This window comes from Xenopus laevis, chromosome 5S (genome assembly GCF_017654675.1).
Source record: "Xenopus laevis strain J_2021 chromosome 5S, Xenopus_laevis_v10.1, whole genome shotgun sequence".
NCBI lineage: Eukaryota > Metazoa > Chordata > Amphibia > Anura > Pipidae > Xenopus > Xenopus laevis.
Window position 1 is genome coordinate 30207286 of NC_054380.1, and position 23446 is coordinate 30230731.

The 23446-nt window shown below is 38.7% G+C and overlaps 1 protein-coding gene across 3 annotated transcripts in view; it reads right to left on the reverse strand.

Moving 5' to 3' along the window:
- Nucleotides 1–23446, reverse strand: part of LOC108717776 (atlastin-2-like) — a 46104-nt gene that overhangs the window by 9678 nt on the left and 12980 nt on the right. For 2 of the 3 annotated variants that reach the window (XM_018265121.2, XM_018265122.2), the window contains exons 2-7: nucleotides 12444–12691; nucleotides 5914–6045; nucleotides 2979–3083; nucleotides 2368–2418; nucleotides 1052–1108; nucleotides 407–499 (exon numbers count right to left, since the gene is read on the reverse strand). In XM_018265121.2, the coding sequence (XP_018120610.1) occupies nucleotides 407–499; nucleotides 1052–1108; nucleotides 2368–2418; nucleotides 2979–3083; nucleotides 5914–6045; nucleotides 12444–12691 (686 nt within the window). Of the gene's footprint in view, nucleotides 1–406; nucleotides 500–1051; nucleotides 1109–2367; nucleotides 2419–2978; nucleotides 3084–5913; nucleotides 6046–12342; nucleotides 12692–23446 lie in introns of those variants that run through there. The other variant, XM_041564357.1, reaches the window with a different exon arrangement.

Below are 23446 nucleotides of genomic sequence, written 5' to 3' on the forward strand. Positions count from 1 at the left end.
TTCAAATAATTTATATAGTGTAATTAAAGTTCATTTTGCTTGATGTGATGTGATAAAATAGGATTTTGAATATTTTTTTTGGGTGACAGGTCCCCTTTCAGGCATCAATCTTGCAAGCTATGTAGGATTCCACTATGTGATCTGATGTTGGGCACCCACCGTTTGAGTGGCCAAATGAAGCAAAGGGATCCTTTTCCAGTTTTGCTCACTCAAAGCAGTTCTCTTCAGGTTTTATAGAATTTCCCAACACCCCTGTAAATATCTAGATATCTATCTGTATCTATAGATATAAATATCTATCTGTAGCTTTTTTACCTTTAATTCACAATCTTAATGATCAGCTTTTTAAAAAAAAAAAAAGCCTCTTTTAAAGGAAATGTTCTGCAAACAAGTGATTTTTTTTTACCTGCAACCTCTTTTCCAGAAATTTCTTTCCCCCTTCCAAGCCATATGGGTGTTCATAAGGGTAACTCCAGTCTCGAATTAAAAACATAAGGGTCTATGAGAGAAAAGAGAAGCAAGTTGATTATGCTTGTGGCTCTGATAACTTCTGAGCTGTGGGTGTTCCCAGGCCTGGTTTTGTGGAAAGGCCACCTAGGCCCAGGCAGGCAGGATTTTAGGGGGGTGGCATGCTGCCCAACCACACCCACATTGGTTCAAAAACACTGGGAATGCGCTGGAGATACAATAATTTTTTAAATTTCCTATGCACCAATCCCCATTGATGATGAAAATTTGCACGAATAAAGGGGAGGGGACAGGGGCGACGAATGGCAGTGGGCCTAGGGTCGCCCACTATGTAAATCCAGCCCTGGGTGTTCCTTGTCCCACATCAAAGCTTAGCTATTTTGCCAATCTGTCTGTGTCACAAGCATATTCTCCCATCTCACTGAGAGAAATACAAACGTAACTCACATCACCATGCAAAAAGGTTTCAAATCAACCTGGTTTTAAAATATTTTAATAACCACAGAAACAGAAAGTTAAATGATGAGCTCTTGAACTCTTTTGCACAGCGCCCACTTCCCTATGTTACAAACACATCCAGTACCTGGAAGGGTTTTTTGTAAATTTCTTCCATTGCAAGCCGGCCATACTCTGTAAAAAGCTACAAAACAAATGATTAGAAAAAACAGCAAACGATTCAAATGAAATTTGAAATTAGGCATACCCCCAGAAAATATAAAAGTTATTTTCAAATACTGACTGATTGTGGCACATTGAACAGTGATTGAACATCATAGAGGCAATCATATGCATTATCCAAATAATAGACAGAATCATATACAATATTTGGAAGGGGACACGGAGGTGTTTCTCCTTAGAAGAGAGGCCATTTGGATTTTTAAATTAGACACGATAGTACCCAAAGGTCTAAATAGGGATTGGGAAATTAATTGCTTTATTGATTAATAGATTCCTTTATAGATGAATATTTAGTGGTATACATATCAATTGATACCAAATATTTGTCTCCAACATATGAGGCAAAACAATTGTTTTCTTTCCTATGATCCGATATTACATTAATCTACTTGTTTTGATCTAAACCACATCTGATAAAATTAAATCACTTTGAACCATATTAGAGTAGTATGGATTATCTGATATGGATACTGTGGATTTTTATCTATTCTAAGAATCATCTCGTCAATTAATCAATTTTTTATATTTCATATATGTAATTTCATGTATATGTGTATTTATATTAATATCTACATTTACATTTGATATATTTATGTTAATTGAATTGTATATATAATTAGTTCATTAGTATATAACCATATTTATAAGCTTGACATTTGTAAGTCTAATATCCCAGTTATGTATATTGGAGAATATTTTAAAGCTGCTACCCCTTTGTTTGTTTGATTTTGCTGTTTAACACTGAGATTACACTATAGCAATTATGAAGATTGCTTAGGTTTGGCTTGTGACTTTTTAATCCCATTAATTATCTAATTTTTAGAGGTGTGACTATAAAAGGTGTTTACCCACAGGGGGCGCTTTATGCTTCTGATGAAGTGCCATTCAGTCACGAAACGCGTCAAGCTAGTTCCCCTACCCGCTCTTTTGATGTCTTTTAATATGTTTTAATAATAAAGATTCGATTTTTTTTAAAGTTTGGTTTCCCTGCACATCGTTTCATCTGGTGATGTAATCCCTACTATCAAGTTTGTCCCTACAAGTGTTTGTCTCCACGGCCAGAGGGATTGACCGGCTAATGGATCATACTCGATACTTTTTTCGGCCAGGGTTGGAACGGCGTCTACCGTCCTATCTCTGGCACATTGAACAGCCCTATTAGACTGGGTATAACCCAAATGAACAGCAATAATAAGGTCTCCCTGAAGGCTGTTCGTTTACCTGTAAATGCTGCAGATCATCTTCTTGAATGTTCTGTGATAAGTTATAAACCTGTAGGACACACAATAAAGAAATAAGTGAAACTGAGATAATATGAGTTATAATATCACAGCATTTTCCATGTATAAAGTAGAACAATACTCTTCATTTATAAACTCAGTAAGCAGAGGGGACATATTCTAATAACAGTGGTGGGCAGACAGCATCACATAATGATGATGAACTAATGGCTTCAATCATAACAGTCTAACACTGTCCTGCCAAAAACGTAGCCTCCAAGGTTGTCTGGTAATTATAAGTTAAACTATTATAATAATCTCACTATGGTTCCATATATGGCTTCTTAGGCAAATTACTCTGCAGGCTAATGTCATAAAATGCAAGTAGAGAGAAATTATTGGTTGTGTTGTTTTCTATGAGCAATCAGTTTATTTTACTATATAAACTTTGATATTTCTAACCAAGTAGAAGCAGCAGCTACAGATCTTCACTTGTGGCATAAGCCAAGAGCTAATTAATTTAAACTGGAGGTGAATTCCAGCTTCCTATCTGTGTCAATAAGAAGAATGCAATATGAAGAGAAGATTGTGAAGGGGCCGCACACTACTCACCTGAACAGAACTGGTCATTGTGCTTAAAGCAAAAACAGTTGCACAATCTTTAATAGTTGACTGGCTGTCAAAGGCTCCCTGAGTGTCCATAAGGATGACTGCAACCTGAGAATGAAGATAGCTTGCATGTTAGAAGGAGCAGGAGCTGGCACTTAGGAGTACATGACGGTTAGTATCAAGGTTCAAGGTGCAGTGCATGGATCAATTTTGTGTTATTCCTTTACAAAAGTTGAAGTAAAAGGGAATATTAGGCTGTTCCAAAAAAAATATCAAGGGCATTTCCTCTTGGGCATAAGGCAACATGACCACTTCAAGTATTTTGATGTATTGAAACTAATCCATGATCTCTGGTATGTGATAAATAGGCCCAACATATAGTATGAGAAACATCCCCATATAATGATGCTTGTGCCACCATGTTTCACCGTCTTCACACTGTACTGTGACTTGACTTCAGTGTTGGGGGTCGTCTGACAAACTGTCTGTGGCCCCTAGACCCAAAAAGAACAATCTTGCTTTCATCAGTCCACCAAATGTTTCGCCATTTCTCTTTGGGCCAGTCAATGTGTTCTTTGGCAAATTATAAGCTCTTCAGCACGTCTTTTTTTTCAACAATGGGACTTTGCAGGGGGCTTCTTGCCAACAGCTTGGCTTCATATAGACGTCATCTAATTGTAACAGTATCACAGGTAACTTTACATCTTCTTTGATCTTCCTGGAGCTGACCATTGGCCTAATCTTTGCCATTTTGGCTATTCTTCTATCCATTTGAATGGCAGTTTTCCCTTTTCTTCCACACCTTTCAGGTTTTGGTTGCCATTTTAAAGCATCTGAGATCATTTTAGCTGAGCAGCCTATCATTTTCTGCACTTCTTTATATGTTTTCCACTCTCCAATCAACTTTTTAATCAAAGTACTCTGTTCTGAACAATGTCTGGAACGAACCATTTTACTCAGATTTGTACTATAACCAGCATGCACAACATTTGCTCCTTCCTTCCTTAAATAAGGGCTGTAATTGACACTTGTGTTTTCACAGAATGAATGACCTCATTAATTGAACTCCACACTGCTATTATTTAGAACAAGCCTCAATTAAAGATTAAATTACCGTACAAAAAATCAGTAGAATGCATGTCATGACTGTTGGGTCTGTTGGTTTTCTATTACTCTACTACACCTACTAGTAAATTATTTGCCATGTAGAAATAGAATTTCTACCAAAAATAGTAATTGACCAGGTTAGTGATGTCAGACTGCTATTATTCTGAACACAACTGTAAGTATTGCACCAAGTCGGTAAGTTCAACCTTAGGGTTTGAGATCTTACAGTGCCATACTCATTTCAGACCAACAAGAAACTAAGAGAAAATTGTTTAGTTTACACCACCCAAAAATGATGCACTGATGAAAGGCAAAGATAATCAGAACTTTCCTGGGTCAGGAGCCAAGGTAGGGAGGATGGGGCTGCACAGTGGGAAGAGGAGGTGAAGAGCCTGGTGCACAACTCAGACTTAGGTGGCTGAAAACTTTAGCACAGGGAGGCAGGAATATTATGAATCACACTTTTGGTTGGTTGTCAGGATGCAGACATGTGTACTAAACCAATAACAGAGAAGGGAGGATTTAATTATAGAAAAAACTCTGACAAAAAGCTGGGAGTAAGAAAATGTGCTTTGAGACCTACTCTAATTTGTAGTATTTTACAAATTGTAGGACCGTTTAATTATATCTAGAAAAGGAATTCTAATAGTGAAATTGTTTTTGATATTTCTCCTTTAACTATTTATAGTGCTAACTTATGCTGCAGCACTGTACTATATAAGGATGAATACATCAAACCTACAGATGACGTCCAAATAGAGACTGACACTAGAGATGGAGAGCCTTTGCTGGTTAGAGTTTAGTACATAATAAATGGAATGCTGAAAGCTGCCCATCCCCAATACCGGCATCTAGTTATTTACAGCTGCGCTGACAGCTGGGTGCTTTAAATTCTTGTTCACATACTGTATGAAAAGAGCAGCATTGCCCTTATAAAATATGAATTTTTATAAATGTTTATTTTGCCCATTCTGCACTAAAATGCAGGTGGATAAGATGTAGGGCACACCAAATAGTGCTCTGTTTTCTTCCTAATGTGAATAGAATTGCATCAAAATTCAATGGTAACTTGAATTTTTAGAATTACAAACATAAGAGAAATATAATATCAGGGGAAAGCTGCATCTTTTTTTTCCACAAACATACCTTATTCCTCATATTGAGAGATGGCTTGTCTCTGGCTTGAAGGGACCATTAAACCTTAAAGGTGGCCATAAACGCACAGATTATATTGTGCCAAACTAATTTTCGTACGATATTCGGTGTGTGTATGGTGAGAAAAGAGCCGACCGATATCGACAGAAGACTTGGATATATCTACCTGTATATCTGACGATTCAGCTCTACACGTGTGTATTGGAACCAACAATCTTTCTTGGAAAGATCTTTTCCAAGAAAGATCGTAGTTGTTAAGTCTATGGCCACCTTTGGGCTAGCAGAGTCATTCAACCCATCCCTCATCTTGATGAAGTTATAGATTCTGGGTCACCGTTTTCTATGGTGGACAGACCATACATTCTCTGAATTCATCACTTTACAAAGATATAAGGTGAAGGAGGAACTGCATTACACTGTGAGCCTAAGGAAGGTGAGGATATCGTCCCCGCAAATCAGAACATCATGGTTTGCACTCAGTCTGAGGAATTAGGTCTGTCTGAAAAAAAATATATGTGGGGGGGGAAGGGTTCCGTTTAGATAGCATTTTATGCCCTTTTATAGTACATAAAGCCCAGCAGAATGGATTGTGCACATGTAAAAATGTAGTTTTTTTTACGTTAAGCCCATGCTAAAAGGGAGTATTTTATCCACATATTTACAGAGTTGCCCTTACCTTGGAACCGTCAGGTTTTTCTATGACAAATACTTCACTCCATATTTGTATGCCCGTAGTCTCCCGTTCACATCCCCCTCTCCATGTAAAACCTGTTAAGGGTTCATAATCCCCACCTATCCAAGAGGAGCTCTAGAAACAAACATAATAAAAGAAAAATGTATCATTTGGTTAAATGGTGTTTTGAACTAGAACAATGGTCAGTCTGAGATATCTTCGCTAAAAAATGCAAAATGATTTCATTAAAAACAAACCACAATGTATTCATGAGAATTAATTTTTTTTTATGTATGACTGAAAAGAGCGTGTACAGATGAACAACAAAGGTACTTGCTTGATTTATGACTGATTCCATATACAGAATTAGAGTGGGGTCCACGGCACATGGTGCATATTCTTTGCCTGTGTATTTCAGACAGTGAAGCACATCCCTCCACTTCAGCCTCCCTCTCACTTGAATGTTTCAGTGTTGGGAACTTGCTCTTTAGATAAGTTATTTATGGCTAAAAATCCAGTGCCTGAATGCATTTCCCATTCAAGTGGTGCATTTGGGTGCTTCTCTGTCAACTTTTTTTTCTTTTAATGCAACTCAACATACCCGAACAATCATGTAAATCAATGGATTTGCTATAGAGCCTTTGACAGAATGATATGGAAAGTAGAGGTATGGGATCCATTATCCAGAAACCTGTCCTGCAGAAAGTTCCAAATTATGGGAAGGCCTTCCTCATAGACTCCATTATAAAAAATTAATTCTATTTTTTTTTTTTTTTTTTTTTTTTTTAAAAGGATTTCCTTTTTCTCTGTGATAATAAAAACAGTGTAATTTTGCTGTGGTGTATGCCTCCACTTTTCCAACTGTAGTTAAAAGTCTAATTAAAGTCACAGATGTCTTATTCAAAGGGGATAGAGAGTTAATATACACAGTAGTCATGTCCCATAGTTAAATAATTTCAAAAGGCAAAAAACGGGAAAGACTTACTGTTGAGTGAAGCCGGGGCCCAAGTATTATAAAAATGAAAAAAACTTTACTATGACATACTCTAGCCCGACACGTTTCGTACCAAGATGGGCAATTACTCATAGGCTCATAATAATATACAGTACCTTGTACTTGATTCCAGCTAGAACATAATTAAAACAATCCTAATCCTTACTTAACGTTTAAATGATTTCTTTAGTAGACTTAAGGTGGCCATACACTATTAGATCCACTTGTTTGAGGTCGCTAAATGAGCTGATCTTAACCCGATATGCCCACTAACGGCAGGGCAATATTAGGTTAATCTGATCCGACTGGTCGCAGGATTACATCAACTAGCCGATGCAGTCCTGGATCAAAGAAAAAAAAAATCAAACTTGTCCAATTTGTATCTGGCTGATTGTTGGCCTGATATCGTTCAGGGGGACCCGTCGGAAATCCCCACACACGGGCAGATAAGCTGCCAAATCGGTCTAGAGGACCGATAATCGGCAGCTTTAATCTGCCCATAGATGGCCACCTTTACAGAGTGAGCCCTTTTAAAAAAAAAAAAAACAAGTCCCAAGCATTCTGGATAACAGGTCCCATATCATGCAGTACTGCCAACCAGTATTATTCTGGCCAAAAATAATTACATAAACCCTGCTGTGCTGAAATTAAGCAGATGAGCCCTACAAAAAAAAAACAAATTATAAAGATAATTATGTGATGACTGTATGCATTTAAATGATCAGACGTTATTATACACAGTGGTTTATGTAACACAGATTCCATGATTATGACACAGGTTGCATTTTACTTTTCATGCAAAGGTATTTTTCTTATATAAATATATATAGCTGTATTTGGCTCTGCTATTTCCTCATTTGCCAAGAGATTATTTTCACAAAAAAAGTATTATTTGTATAGTAGAAAAAAAACTGCTGTTTTGCCACCAGTAGCACTGCACCCCGCTACCTCAGTAGTGTTTTTTAGCTCATGCTCCCCTATGAGGTCCAGCATTGGTCATCCCCCTTTTTAGCTTCTAAAAAAGCCATAGCTCCAAGAATATCTAGGACAGCAAATAAGAGCCCACACTAATTTTTAAATCAATTAACCTTTACGCTGAGCTATCAAGTTAATCTAGCAGTGAAAATTACCCAAATCTCACCATAACCAACCTTGAAGTTAGGCCCAAGGCCTCCACCAGAAACCGTGGGGCACCAACTGTTTCAGCACATATCCTCTTTAATCTGTATATGGCTGACTACATACCATGTACAACACAAATATGTCCAGTCACAGGAGGCTGCTGAATAAGTGAGACATGTGGTATGGGCCCATTTAAGTCTGGTCCCAATTAGTGTGTCACATTGGACAAAGGAGAACATAGGTATATGCAGCCCAAACTAGGACATTGACAGCAAATTCTCTTTGAATGCCAGTTTAACTTCCCCTTCAAAAAGGAACAAAGGAAAAATAACTACAGAGAAGGAATTAAACATATAGGGGCCCCATTTACTTAGTTCGAGTGAAGGAATAGAGGAAAAAAAGTTCGAATTTCGATTGGTCGAATATGGCTACTTCGACCATCGAATGGGCTACTTCGACTACGACCTTCGAATCGAATGATTCGACCTAAAAATCGTTCGACTATTCGACCATTCGATAGTCGAAGTACTGTCTCTTTAAAAAATTATTCGACCCCCTAGTTCACACCTAAAACCTACCGAGGCCAATGTTAGCCTATGGGGAAGGTCCCCTTAGGCTTCCTAACAATTTCCTGATGGAAGGAATATCCTTCGATCGATGGATTAAAATCCTTTGAATCGTTCGATTCGATCGATATTCCTACGATCGAACGATCAAAGGAATAATCGTTTGATCGAACGATTATTCCTTTGATCGTAGGAATATCGATAAATCCTTCGACTTCGATATTCGAAGTCGAAGGATTTTACTTCGACGGTCGAATATCGAGGGTTAATTAACCCTCGATATTGGACCCTAGGTAAAAGTGCCCCATAATATGTTGTTTCAGATAAGAAGATTTATTTGGTCAGAAAGCCGTCCTTCCGAGCTGGTGAACAGATTCCAATTTACTCTCCCTTGCGCCAGGTTGAATAACGACAGCACAGACCGTTCTTTCAGCAAATGTCTTGCTGGATCATTCTACATTGCACACTACTGTGGGGTTATTTACTAAAACCCAATTTTTTCTCATTATTTTATTAAAACAGCTTTGACTAAACTCCCATCCACAGCTTTACCTTATTCATCAATAAAATAATTCAAAAATTTTAACCGAGAAAAGTCTATAAAATCGAAATAAAACTGTGAAAAAAAAATCAAATGTACAATTATTTTGCATTTGAAACCAGAAAACTTGTAAAAGGGACATCAGCCATTCACTTCTACATCCCCTCGGCAGGTTTGAGATGGAGTATTTTCTGATTCTGACTTTTAGCAGCCGAGGGTCATAATAAATCTCGGGGGGAAAAAATTACCATGAAAAAATAGTGTTTTCCCTTAACAGTCTGGATCAGAAAAATTCGGACTTTCATAAATAATCCCCTCTGAGGAAAGTAGGGATGCACCGAATCCAGGATTCGGTTCGGGATTCGGCCAGGATTCGGCCTTTTTCAGCAGGATTCGGATTCGGCCGAATCCTTCTACCTGGCCGAACCAAATCCGAATCCTAATTTGCATATGCAAATTAGGAGCGGGAGGGAAATTGCGTGACTTTTTGTCAGAGAACAAGGAAGTAAAAAATGTTTTCCCCTTCCCGCCCCTAATTTGCATATGCAAATTAGGGTTCAGATTCGGTTCGGTATTCGGCCGAATCTTTCACGAAGGATTCGGGGGTTCGGCCGAATCCAAAAAAGTGGATTCGGTGCATCCCTAGAGGAAAGCTCCTCTTCCTTCATTTATTAGGACTAATAATGGAGGCTAAAACTGCATTTTATGAAAAGTATTCCTAAGAAAAACAGCAATGATTTGTTCACAAATTATTGTTTGGTAGAGTCCCGCAATCCACATTATTTTGTTAATTTGGCCATTAGAAGGCTCTTTTCTTTAGACCCTGTTAATGAGGCGGCCACACATGGGCAAAAGATCCGTCGGCAAATAAAACGGCCACACATGGCCGCCTTCCTATTGTTCTAATCTTTTGTGCAGAGCAAGACAGTTACAGTATATTATATAAATTAGCTGCTATGTAGATATGGGGCTGTCATTCAGTTTGGAAAATGGGCTATAGGGTAGACATATATTGTATTACAATAACTTCTGTGGAGTTAAAGGAGGATTCAATGTCATCCATGGCCCACTACTAAACTCTTGGATAAAAACCATATCCATATATAATAGAACTAAGGGCCCTGACTAAGGGAAATGGCATCCATGGAATCTTTTACTGCAAGAGAAAATGTCCTTACCACCACATAATAACTTTAGCAGATTCAGATGGCTGAAAATCACTTGCGGTTGCCTCCCGAGGCTCTTTCACCTAAACAAAAAATGCTGGGCAACCAAAAAAGGGTTCAAACTGCATAGGTTGACATTTCCCATTGAAATAAACAGCAACCATAGGAAGGGATCATACTTGCCTTTTAGCTGGCTCGTACACAGGTTAAAAAAAATTCCATTAGCATTATCTGCAAATGCTGGATAAACAGGTTTTATTTTTAAAATATAAATAAAGTATTTATACTGGCCCTTTTAATGCTAGCGTGCATTTCCCATTGAATGGGAGGCAGTCATGGGATTTTTCATTCAAGCATAGAAAGGCTACATGTGGTATAAGGTTTACTCTTCCTTGTTTAGTCATGGGTACATTTGATTACCCAATAACAATGGCTATTTCTAAAGTGTAGCTAATGGTATATGGATCAAATCTGACCCTTGCAATCACCACCCACAGGCTAATAAAGAGACAAATGGTGCTTGGCGGTATGCCGGTCCGGTATCTTGTCTTGACATTTCCTAATCGGATGTTTGAAAAGAACCCTTTTAATGAAGGAATGTGACACTTTTATAATGTACACCACATGGGTAAGTTACATGCACAATTACAGACATATTTTCTAAAATCCATGCTTTAATTAATGCACCGAATCCAGGATTCGGTTCGGGATTCGGCCTTTTTCAGCAGGATTCGGATTCGGCCGAATCCTTCTGCCCAGCCAAACCGAATCCGAATCCTAATTTGCATATGCAAATTAGGGGCGTGAGGGAAATTGCATGACTTTTTGTCAGAAAACAAGGAAGTAAAAAATGTTTTCCACTTACCACCCCTAATTTGCATATGCAAATTAAGGTTCGGATTCGGTTCGGTATTCGCCCGAATCTTTCACGAAGGATTCGGGGGTTCGGCCGAATCCAAAAAAGTGGATTCGGTGCATCCCTAATATATATATAAATAAGGGTACGTAAGGGCAAAAAAATAAAATCCCACTTTTACTTTCTTTAATGAAAAATAAACATATCTCCAATATACTTTAATTAAAAAATGAGTACCGTTTTTATAAGAAACCGGACTGTATGCAGTGAAATTCTCCCTTCATTTACTGCAGTGGATAGGAATTGTCAGACAGTCCCTAACTGCTGAGCAGGGAAACAATTATACTTATGAACAGCAGGGGGAGCCCCCGCCTTACTTCCCAGCCATGCAGAACTCAAGCAGCTTTGTTTTTTTTTCGCTGTAGAGCAGTTGGCGACTATGTAGAGATTTGTATTGGATTATTATTTTTGCCTTTATATCCCCTTTACTGTTTCCAACTCCAGCTGCAGGGACAAAGATCATGGAGCCAGATTTAAACAGATAAACTGGGATTCTATTTGTAGGATTATTTTGCTGCAGCCACTGGTTCTGCAGAGTTGGAGAAAGTTTGTATTAAACAATAAAAAAACTATTAAATCCACATTAGATTACATGACAACACAGGACCCAGTGCAGTCTGCCTATTCTGTTTATTAATCGGTCTTGCTGTATCGGCTTCTGGCAGATATTATTTGACTTGTGCTGTTTTTATAATTTATTACGACCGCTAAGCAGCCCAGACTACACTGGGCATGTGCACAGTCTTAGTCTTGCAAAGATGTTTAACAAAGTTACAAGATGGTGACCCCCTGTGGCCAACTTTGAAAGCATAAATCATTTGTTTGATTAGACTTGTGGTGCAGTAGGTTCATGTTTGTTATACAAAATACAGCATTTCTAGCCTTATTCTATTTTAGACTTTACTTCCCCTTTAACTCTGTAACCCATTCGTTCAAGTCATTAAGTACATGCCATTACTGTAAGGAAGCACGAATATATAACAGAATGTTATTTGGGGAGCATAGAAAACAGTAATCACTAAACAGATCATGCTTTCATTGCAATAGAAGACTGCTCCCACTAAACTAAAAAGACCCCAACAACAACATACAAGCAGAGCAATACACAGAGTGATTTGGATGCTTACATATAGTATGTGTGATAGTAGGTGTAGCTGTAGAAGTTACTTCAGTTGTACACACAAGACGACTATGAAGGCAATCAAATGCTAAATAGAAAAGTATGTACCTGGCTGTACATAAAGCGGAGCATGAAGTCAAGCAGGAAAGATTTGCCTTTTCTGAATGCCCCTGCCACAGACAGTACAACCACATTGAGATCCCGGATATGCTCCTGCATCAGTATGCTTTCCAATGCCGTCTCATCCAGCTCAAAGTTATGATCATCTTCATGAGCCAGCACTATCTGGATTGGACGTGGTTTCTCCATAACTTCAGTGTCGGAATTAAGCTGGATCTCTTCGACATTATTTTCTTCTGAAAAAGGGAATGGGAAGGGTTTAAACAATTGTACTTTCTATTAAATTTGACCGTACAATTAAATGAAAGCTGTTCAGAGCATGAAAAGGTTTCCTGTAAAGATTTCCATAGATTTAGATCTTTGGGCCACCAGGCCTTTGGTGGGCTAGATCATTGTCTAGGCTGGAGAAGGCATAGAAAGGCTGCCATATTTGTAAGCTCCAACATCATTTTCAGTTTCATAATACAGGTATGGGACCTGTTATCCAGAATGCTTGGGACCTGGGGTTTTCCGGATAACAGATCTTTCCGTAATTTGGAAATTCATGTAAGCATTAAATAAACCCAATAGGCTGGTTTTGCTTCCAATAAGGATTAATTATATCTTAGTTGGGATCAAGTACAAGCTACTGTTTTATTATTACAGAGAAAAAGGAAATAATTTTAAAAAATTTGGATCATTTGGATAAAATTCAGTCTAAGGGAGACAGCCATTCCGTACCTCGGAGCTTTCTGGATATCGGGTTTACGGATAAGGGATCCTATACCGATATATGGATTCAGCCACAGGGCTCCTGCAAGATGCTATAGACCAGGGATCCCCAACCTTTTGAACCTGTGAGCAACATTCAGAAGTAAAAGGAGTTGGGGAGCAACGCAAGCATGAAAAATTTTCTTGGGGTGCCAAATAAGGGCTGTAATTGGCCATTTGGTAGCCCCTATGTGGATTGTCAACCTACATTGAGGCTCTGTTTGGCAGTACACCTGGTTTTTATACAACCAAAACTTGCCTCCAAGCCTGGAATTCAAAAATAAGCTCCTGCTTTGAGGCCTCTGGGAGCAACACCCAAGGGGTTGGAGAGCAACATGTTGCTCACGAGCTACTGGTTGGGGATCACTGCTATAGACAATCACTATTTATTTGGCCTGCGGGGGGGGGGGGGGGGTCAGCTATTTGGTCTTACTTTAATTGAAATGCCAGGGCCTATATTGAATCTAAATTCACACAAGCAAGTATAGGATCTATCACCCAGAAAACCACAATCCATAAATCGTTAAAATATATCGCTATCATTTCCTAGAGCAACTTGCTCTCTACTATGTTAGACAGAACTTTACACTTAACTTTTACCAGAATATAATTAAGAGTATAAATCCATTTTTGTTTTTATATCTTTTGTCGCTCCAATTTAAAGAGAAAAAAAAAATGTATGGAGAAAACCCTATATATTTATTTATATATAAAATCTCCACCCAAGTGAAATTCCTAAAGTGAAAGAACACAAAGAATTCAGAATTGCAATCAAGCAAAAAGTGCTAGGATTGAAAACAAAGGTATGCAGAACATAAGCACATTTCTTCCTATGTGGAGTATAAGGTGGTGTGAAATAGCCACTTTACCTGCCGCATAACAATGATTATTCATTATTGGCACATTATAAGGGGTTAGTTACTCACCTGAACCTTTTTATAACCCTATCTTCACATGAACAGATATGGAAACCATTTTTTTGGAAAAACTTAATCCAGAAAGCTCCAAACTACAGCCATCTGCCATAGAGTCTATTTTAAGAAAATAATTCTCATTTATAAACAATGATTTCCACTTTCATTATAATAAACACTAACTTGTACTTGATGGTAACTAAGCTGCATTGATCCATATTGGTGGTAAAACAATCCTATTAGGTTTAGGTTTTTCTCTGACTGATTAACTGGATCAGTGAAACTTGGTGCTGATGCAGATAATTTACCCAGGAGCTTTCAAACAGAGTTTCTGCAAATAGGCAAGTGTGACTTTCTGTATAAACAGATAAACAATACTTGTTGCTTGGTTGCTATAGGTTATACCTGCATTGCTACTGTAAAGTCTATACTAATGCATTTATCGCTGGGAATGGCAAATGTCTGCCCTATATTTCTGTCCTGGGAGCAATAGTAGAACATTGTTACAGCTCTCGTAACTAACAATCATTGGATCAGCCAGGCACATGAAACTCGCCTCTCTCTTTCATTAACCGCTATATATACACAACGCTTACAGTCCACACGCGTTTCCCCCATGTCGGCTGAGAATACCCGTGTGTGCCATGTGGCAAAAACATGAAGTGCCCCCAGAAGATTTGGCAACAAATCCGGCAAATCTCTCCAGAAGTAGGAGGTAAAAGCGTAGAGGAAACGTACAAGTTATATTACTCCACATTAAGAATTATATTATTTAAAGCCTAAGAGGAATGTAGATGTAATAAATCTAATAAAAGTGTTTCACAATTTGATAAAAATGATGATGAGAAAGTGGCGGCATTCACTCATTATGTGCCCCAACATTGCCGATGGTACCAGGAGCTCCCTCCCAGTGTGGGTGGCCTAGTGCTGGCGGAGGGGCAATTTACAAAAAAACAACAACTACTTTTGCTTCCAACTGGAGCTTGGGCTCTATTAGCTGCACCTTTGGCTGGGGATATTTTTGCCCAACAGGTGCCCATTAACAGAAGATTTATTAGCTCTTATTGGGAAATAGGTCATCTGTCACTTAAAGAAGAACTACATCCCCTTTAGCCAAAAGTCCCCACTGGCCCCCCTCCCTGCCTCCACCTGCACAGACTACCCTGAATTTTGCCCCCTCTAGAAATAGCGACCGCACATGCAGAGTCAGCGCAGCGGAGCTCACAGGGCGCCATCTTTGGCGCTTCAATATTCTTCATAAAGTGAGCGCTGTATTGGTGCATGCTATATATAGTATAATATTTGGAGGGCCACATGCTGGGTAGTTCATCATCTGAAGGTCTGCAAGTTGCTCGTAGATGATTGAATACAATTTGCAGTTAATTCACAGGAAGGTCCCAATACTACTAGGAGAAAAGTAGCACATACATCAATACTTCATCCATTTGGTGAAGATATCGGATTTGTGTTGGTCAACTTTTCCTTAGCAATTCTAACTTAAAAGTGAACCAACCCTTGAACCAGGTTTGGACTGAGATTAAAAAGAGGCTCTGACATTTCAGTACACAGAGGCCAAAAAGCTCTCCACAGTCCCAAAAAATAGCAGCTGTCTATGGCATCTTACAGTAGCACCCCTTGCATTGGCCAGAATATACAGATATTGTATCTGCACTCCCCAAACAGTGTAGACTCCATTAGTCTTCCATTACTGGTTAATACATTGTGCAAGTGAGGGTTCTCAATAATGCTCACTCCTGTAGGCAAGGAAATGACAAAAATGACATCCCTACAAATTACGTGCCCCTAACAAGTAAAAAGAATAAGGACCCATCTAGATCAAGATATCCCAAGCAGGAATTTCAGGAGGGAGAAAGTTCTATGTGGTACAGGCAGGATCAGGGGAACCTCTAAAAGTAAGAAAAGCAACGAAATATAATGGCTTTACTCTGAGGGGCCGATTCACTAAATTCGAGTGAAGGATTCGAAGTAAAAAAACTTCGAATTTCGAAGTATTTTTTGGGCTACTTCGACCATCGAATGGGCTACTTCGACCTTCGACTACGAATCGAAGGATTCGAAGTAAAAATCATTCGACTATTTGACCATTCGATAGTCGAAGTACTGTCTCTTTAAAAAAACTTCGACCCCCTAGTTCGCCATCTAAAAGCTACTGAAGTCAATGTTAGCCTATGGGGAAGGTCCCCATAGGCTTGCCTAACTGTTTTTAATCGAAGGATATTCCTTCGATCGTTGGATTTAAATCCTTCGATTCGAAGGATTTAATCGTTCGATCGAAGGAATAATCCTTCGATCGTACGATCGCAGTATTTGCGCTAAATCCTTCAACTTCGATATTCGAAGTCAAAGGATTTCAATTCCTAGTCGAATATCGAGGGTTAATTAACCCTCGATATTCGACCCTTAGTGAATCAGCCCCTGCGTGTAGATTAGTGTATGCCCCAGAAGATTTTAATGTTAACTAGTACTAGAAAGCTTCAATGAGGTGTGTTAGTAGAGTTGATTATCCAAAAAGCAGAAACCAGTATGGGTACGGGATCAGTTATCAGGAAACCCATTATCCAGAAAGCTCTGAATTAAAGGCCATCTCCTATAGACGTCATTTTATCCAAATAACTCAAATTTTTTTAAAAAAAGATTTCCTTTTCCTCTAAAATAATAATAAAACAGTACCTTGTGCTTGATCCAAACTATTATATAAGGAATCCTTATTGGAAGCAAAATTAGCCTATTGTTTACATGATTTCATAGTAGACTTAAGGTACGAAGACCCAAATTATGGTAAGATCCATTATCCAGAATACTCCAGGTCCAGAGTATTCTGGATAACAGGTGTGCAATTTCAAAAAACGGTCCGCACACACCAATGTTGCAGTCGGGGATTGTACCCCTTTTATTAATGCCACCAACAATCAATACAATCCCCGACTGCAACATTGGTGTGTGCGGACCGTTTTTTGAAATTGCACAGCAGTAAGGAGACCGGGCTTGGTCAACGGAGGACCAGCACCACCACGCAGAAAAGTGGAAGGAGGTGTGCGGTAATACAATATTTTATTTTCTGGATAACAGGTCCCATAGCTGTTTATCACTGATCCCCAACCAGAATATTGCAGTTCCACTCAGAATTGGAGTGCTCTACCTTCTCAGTTTCCCGTTGGGTTCCAATTCCAGTTGTTGCAGTATATCAACCAAGCCTACATAGGTCAGAAATTCAATCCAAGTATCATATTCACTGCAGCACACTGGGAGTTGAGTATTTGTGCAACAAAGTGTTTTATTAGCTCATAGTAGACATAGAAAGCAGGCAACATTTCGGACCCCACTGGGTCCTTTATCAAGCCTATACACACACCACACTCTGTGAATGTTTAAGTAGTATTCCCAATTTGGGAAGAGGAGGTAAAGGGGGAGGGGAAGTGGGAGGGAAATACAACATATAATATCCAATGTGCGGATTAGAAAATTGTCCATCATCCTGGTTCTATGTACATCAGTCCATGGGGCTCAGGTAAGTACATCCAATCACTTAAAAAAGTCCTTTATAGTCAATTACCATATCCATTAGTGCATGCTCATTTGTAAGAGTTAAATAAGTGAATAGAATGAAATGGAACCATATTGAACTATATTCAACTTCAGTGACATCTGAGACGCTAAAGGTACCTTGTTTTCTGAATTTTCAGAATTGCAGAAATTGGTTTGGATCATGTACAAGGTACTGTTAGGAAATACTCTTTTAAAGGGGTTGTTCACCTTTTAAACATTTTTTTTAGGTTATCAGATTGTTCACCAACTGCTTTAATTGTTTCAATTGCTTCCATCATTTATTATTTTTTTTTAACAGTTTTCCCAATATTTAAGTTTAAAGTTGAATGTTTGTGCCTAGTGTCTCAGTTTGTCAGCTCAGTGATCCAGGAGCAGATTCTGAACTGTTACAATTTTGCTACACTAGTTGATACATTTCTCAGCAGTATCTGTGGAGTATTAGCAACTATTGTATCAATTCTAACAGCTGCCTGTAATGAAACTCAGGGATTCTTGCTCAGCAGGGCCAAAGATAACAAATTTATCAATTAAATGTATTGTATAATTTATTTGGATACAATGGAGTATGTCAGTTTTCTAGAATCCCATACCTGTACCTGCAATTTAAACATACATTCAAATCACAATTTTCTGCCAACCCTGTACAGCTCAAAGAGACAAACTTAAGCTGGCCATAGATGTTGAGATTTTTAAAAGATCAGATCCTGATCGTGAGACCACGATCTTCTCGGAACGATTGTACGAATTTACCATCAACTAAAAAGACCAATTTGCCAGGAAAACAAAGGGGAGCTGCCTGCTTGGCCCTGCAAACATAGATAGATTGCACTGGGACCGACAAAGATTTTTTGACCTGGCCGATCAATTTCCTGACAGATGTCGGCCGAAAAATCGTAAGATGTACGATCATTCGAATCCCACTAACCGCACGATAATTTCGAAGGATTGGTCGGGCTTCCCTAAAATCGGTCGTTTGGCAAGAGAAATCTTTGCGTCTATGGGGACCTTTAAAAGTGTATTTACATCAGCGAGATCTGCGCAAAACGCGGTTATAGATGCAACTACCACAACAGACTTTCCATGAGAGTTTGATTCATACAAGTTTCATTTCTGAATACAGTCTATATCACTCCATATAAACTGGTAAAACTGTACCCCTGTGACCTTTGCCAGTAAACATGAGTCTAAAGTTGGATCCTTTCTTTATTTATTCTGTGATTGGCCAGAAATTCAAAAGTTGGAGGGGGGGGGGTGTTGAAATATATCAACCAGCCTTTCCCAACATCTGCTCCCCTATTTTGTTTCCTTGGTACAGCAGAACACCTAACTCTTGCTCACATACTAGATTGTACTACTGGATTGTAAATCCAGAGAAATTTAAAACAAACAGATAGTGAAGAACGACATTAAAAACATCACACAAACCAGCTCTTCTCCTAGAATACCAACAGTTGTAGACTGAGGGCATTCATTTGAGGTTATTTTAATAAGCCATTTGGATTAGAATATGATTTACACAGGCTCATCTATACTACAACAGCAATTTTAATAATGCCAGAGAATTCAAAATTGCTCTAATTATACAAGAGTCTCTAGAGTCAGTATCTGTGTCACACTATGTCAACTTCTGGAAAGGATTGGGTCATTTGCCTCTCTCCATGAACATTTAATAAATTCCATCAAACGTTAAACAAAAAAAAAAAAAAGCCAATGAAAGTTCTGTTGTATATTCTTCAGTATTAATGTTAGAGAAACGGTCATGGGAAGCATCACCAAGCTTTAACTCCCTGATTTTTTTTACATCCATGCTGTGTGACTGTATCACGCCTCACAATAATTCCTCATTACTGACACAATGACGGAAAATAAATATTAAATAATTACTAAATGCTGAAGGCAAAGCCAAGAAAGGTTCTAAATAAAGAATGGGTAATTCCAGTGGGGAGAGGTAAATTGCCATTACTAATGCTACGCTACAATATGTTACTGGAAAGAACTTAAAGTCAGGACTGATCTATTTACTCTGTGGATATAAACACTAAGAGGCAGAAGACAAAGTGAAAATCAATACGTGTCAAATGTCTTAGAACGTTGCAAACACACGTCTGGCTTTGTACTATATCACTGCTCATTTCTTTCCCACTTAGCCTTGTATAACAAATATGGCACTTGTTATTAAACCCATGAATCTTGTATGCAGCACAATTTTTCCTTTTCCTTATTTACTGGAAATAGCCCTAAAAGGAGATATATACCGTAGATGGACACATTCTGTAAGTTTTATGAAGGTTCTGCAAGAGTGTAGGCTTTTTTTCTCATTTGGTATCTGTGTAGAACTGTATTAAATAGAAGGGTAAATATTCTAATAGATTATGTTGTTGGCTTCTATGTTTGGAATTTGAGAGGTAGGCAACATGCGTTATATAATTTCACATACAAAGGCTTAAAAACATTCCTATTCAGTGTTATTAATTTGCAGTATGCACTGGTTACTTTGGGTTTTCAGACTCATAACCAGCTCATCATTGTCAATATCAGGCTGTACTAGAACCCTATACTGCCTATAAGAGGCACATTTATCAAGGGTCAAATTTACAATTCATGTGAGGAGTTTTTTTTTTTAAACTCCCAGAAACTAAATTTTTATTATAAAAATCTTATTTTTTAAACTCGGTATTAGATTTGAATTTAAAAAACTCAACTCCGAAAAAAGCCTTGAATGTCAGGAAGGCTGCAAACAACTCCAAATTGATCCCTGGACACCTCCTGTTGACTTAAACAGCAATTCAACAGGTTTTAGGTGGCGAATAGTCGAATTTGAGTTCTTAAAGAGCCAATGTATGATAAATCTGTAAAATCTAATTAAATTTTCTTTGAAAAACTCAAATAGAATTTGCATCTCCCTAGTCCAATGACAGTTTGACCATTAGAAAACTCAAAAATGCCAATTTTCAATTCGACCCTTGATAAATCTGCCCCTTAGTGTGTGCACTCTGACAGACAGGTGACTAAAGGTGGCCATACATGGAGAGATCCGCTCGATGGCGACCTTGAGGTGGGCAATATTGGGCTGATCCGATCGTGGGCCCTAGAGTCCAACGATCAGATCCTAACGAAGGGATCGCGGGACCGCATCAATGAACAGATATGGCCGTGTTCTGACGGGATTTTTAGTCCCATCCGATCGAGATCTCGGTCTGTCGGCAGCTTTTATCGGCCCATGTATGGCCACCTTTAGACATAGTAACACAGCATCATAGTAGCAAGAGGTTGGAAGGACATCAGGCAGATGAAGCTGAAGCAAATTCTTTAGTAAATTATATGAGTACCTGGCTTTCATATTATGTAAGATGAAAGTTTTGAAAGAGGCACCTATAGAAGAAGAATACTATTTTTGTTCACCAAATATGTTTATGTTATGTTATAGACTTGACATTTTGAGGCAAGCGTAGGTAATGTATTCCATGTAATTTTTTTTTATCTGAAGGCACACTGCATTTTATCCTCTTTATTTTTAGAATGTTACATGTCAGAATGACTTATAGGCGATTTCCCTTAAATCAAATGAAAGGCTGCATGGCCGGGCTTGGGTGCTTCTCAGCTGGCCTTTGGTTATGTGTGTCATGAACCTAATGGGGTCCTTCACCCCAAAATAGATTTTTGCATAATAAAAAAAAGAAGTGTAATTCTACCTAACTTCACAATATACAAAATTAAATTTTCAAGGTTTTCAACGTTATGCGTAAATGTAATTGCAGTAGAAAGTAGTCTGTTTACAAGATTATTTCAGGAGTCAGAGACAGCAGCGCAGAGACTGTAAACAGATGGATCTAGCTTTTGATAACAATTACATTTAGGGTGGGGGCACATGGGCAGATTCGGGGAGATTAGTCACCAGGCGACAAATCTCCTCTTCTTCGGGGCTACTAATCTTCCCGATCTGCCTTCCGCTAGCTAAAATGAAAATCGCCTGGGGGCAGGCACTCTGAGCGCTCCATTTTCCGAAGTCGCCCATAATTGCCTCACGAGGAAACTTTGGCGACTTCAGAAAAAAAAGAGGCTTGATAAAGGGCCCAGTGGAGGCCCGAAACGTTGCCGTTTTGTTTGTGAGCTGAATAAATACTGATCACTTAATCAATTGCAACAGTTGTGCCGCAGGTCTCTTGTTTTGCGATATACATTTTTGGGCTTTTTGGGCTTTTTGGGCAGTATTGAGCCCGACACCTGAAGGCACCTGACACCAATCCGGGGATACAGATCTGTGATAGCACTCCAATTTTGGGATTCAGAAAAAAAAGCGATCCGAATGCCTGCGCCCAGGCGATTTTCATTTTAGCTGGCGGAAGGCAGATTGGGGAGATTAGTCACCCCGAAGAGGAGGAAATTTGTCGCCTGGCAACTAATATCCCCGAATCTGCCCGTGTGCCCCGAACCCTTAGAAAATAACTTAAGGGCAGAGACACTATCAGATTTAGGGAGATTTAGACGACTCTTCTTCAGGGCGACTAATCTCCCCAAACTGCCTCCCGCAGGCTAGAATGTAAATCACCAGCGGGATGGCAGTCGGAGTGCTTCATTTTGCAAAGTTGCCCTAAGTTTTCTCGTGAGGCATTCGGATTTCCACCAGCAATTTACATTCTAGCCGGCGGGAGGCAGTTCAGGGAGATTAGTAAGAAAGGTTGGGGCATATGGCAGTTATCGTTTTGCAGCAATAAGAGGGTAGAATATTTGTAAGTGTTACAAGAATTAAATGCAGGAAGCTGGACTGGTAAAAAAAGGGCTTATAATAATGGCACAGAATTAGCAAGACGCTATTGGTGAAACATGGCTCAATGAGTCAAATGATTGCACTATAAAATACAGAAGGTGACCATGTTCCAGAGGGACAAAAAAATTGTTCCAAACTTACACAGACTACTTCCTTGAGCACTTTGCAATTTACAGTAATTTCGTATTTTTAGATTTTTTTCAGACATTCATATTTTTAGACTGCCAATATCAGGCTTTGGGCCCATCAGCTCTGCTCTTTTGGTGACCACTCCAAAGGAGCCTATGTTATCGTGTATGGCCACCTTAAGGCTGTTTATAGGTCACAATCCACTAAAAAGGAAATTAATATACAATGCACATATAAAGTGCTCAGAGTAAGTTTAATTCATTTAATTCTGGGATTAGATACCAGCACAAGACTTAGCATAAAGGAACAAATTATTGTAGGAATTTGTCATAAGACTGAAGGCATATGGCTAAAACAGACAAAAAGTAAATCACTTGAAAGAGCATTTAAGAGAGAAAGAGCCTCTGCTTCTTTTGCATATAGAAAAAGCTGTGCATGTGGGATTTTAATTACCCAGATATTGCCTTGAGTACCATTGCTGCAAAAACATTTAATGGAAGCAACTAGAAATTAGACTTTAATGGATCTAATGATCTTTAAAAACTCACAATACATTAGAAGTGTCCAAGTATGGAAAAACCTTTGACATAAGCAGCAGGAGGAAAACCCAGATGGAAACTCTCAGCAGAAATTTGACAGCTGAAAACCTTGCAAGGGTGCATTATACAAATATAGTAAGCAAAGCAAACAATGCAAGTGGTACAGCCAATGAAGTTTTGTATATGAAGTTCTGTATATTGGTTGTATGATGTCCCAAAATAACTCAAATACCATTTAATGAGCCCCGAGAAATCAAGCCAGTGATGCACAAATGGCTACTGATATTCTCCCATTAGCTAATTTTAAAACTACTTCCAAGTTAG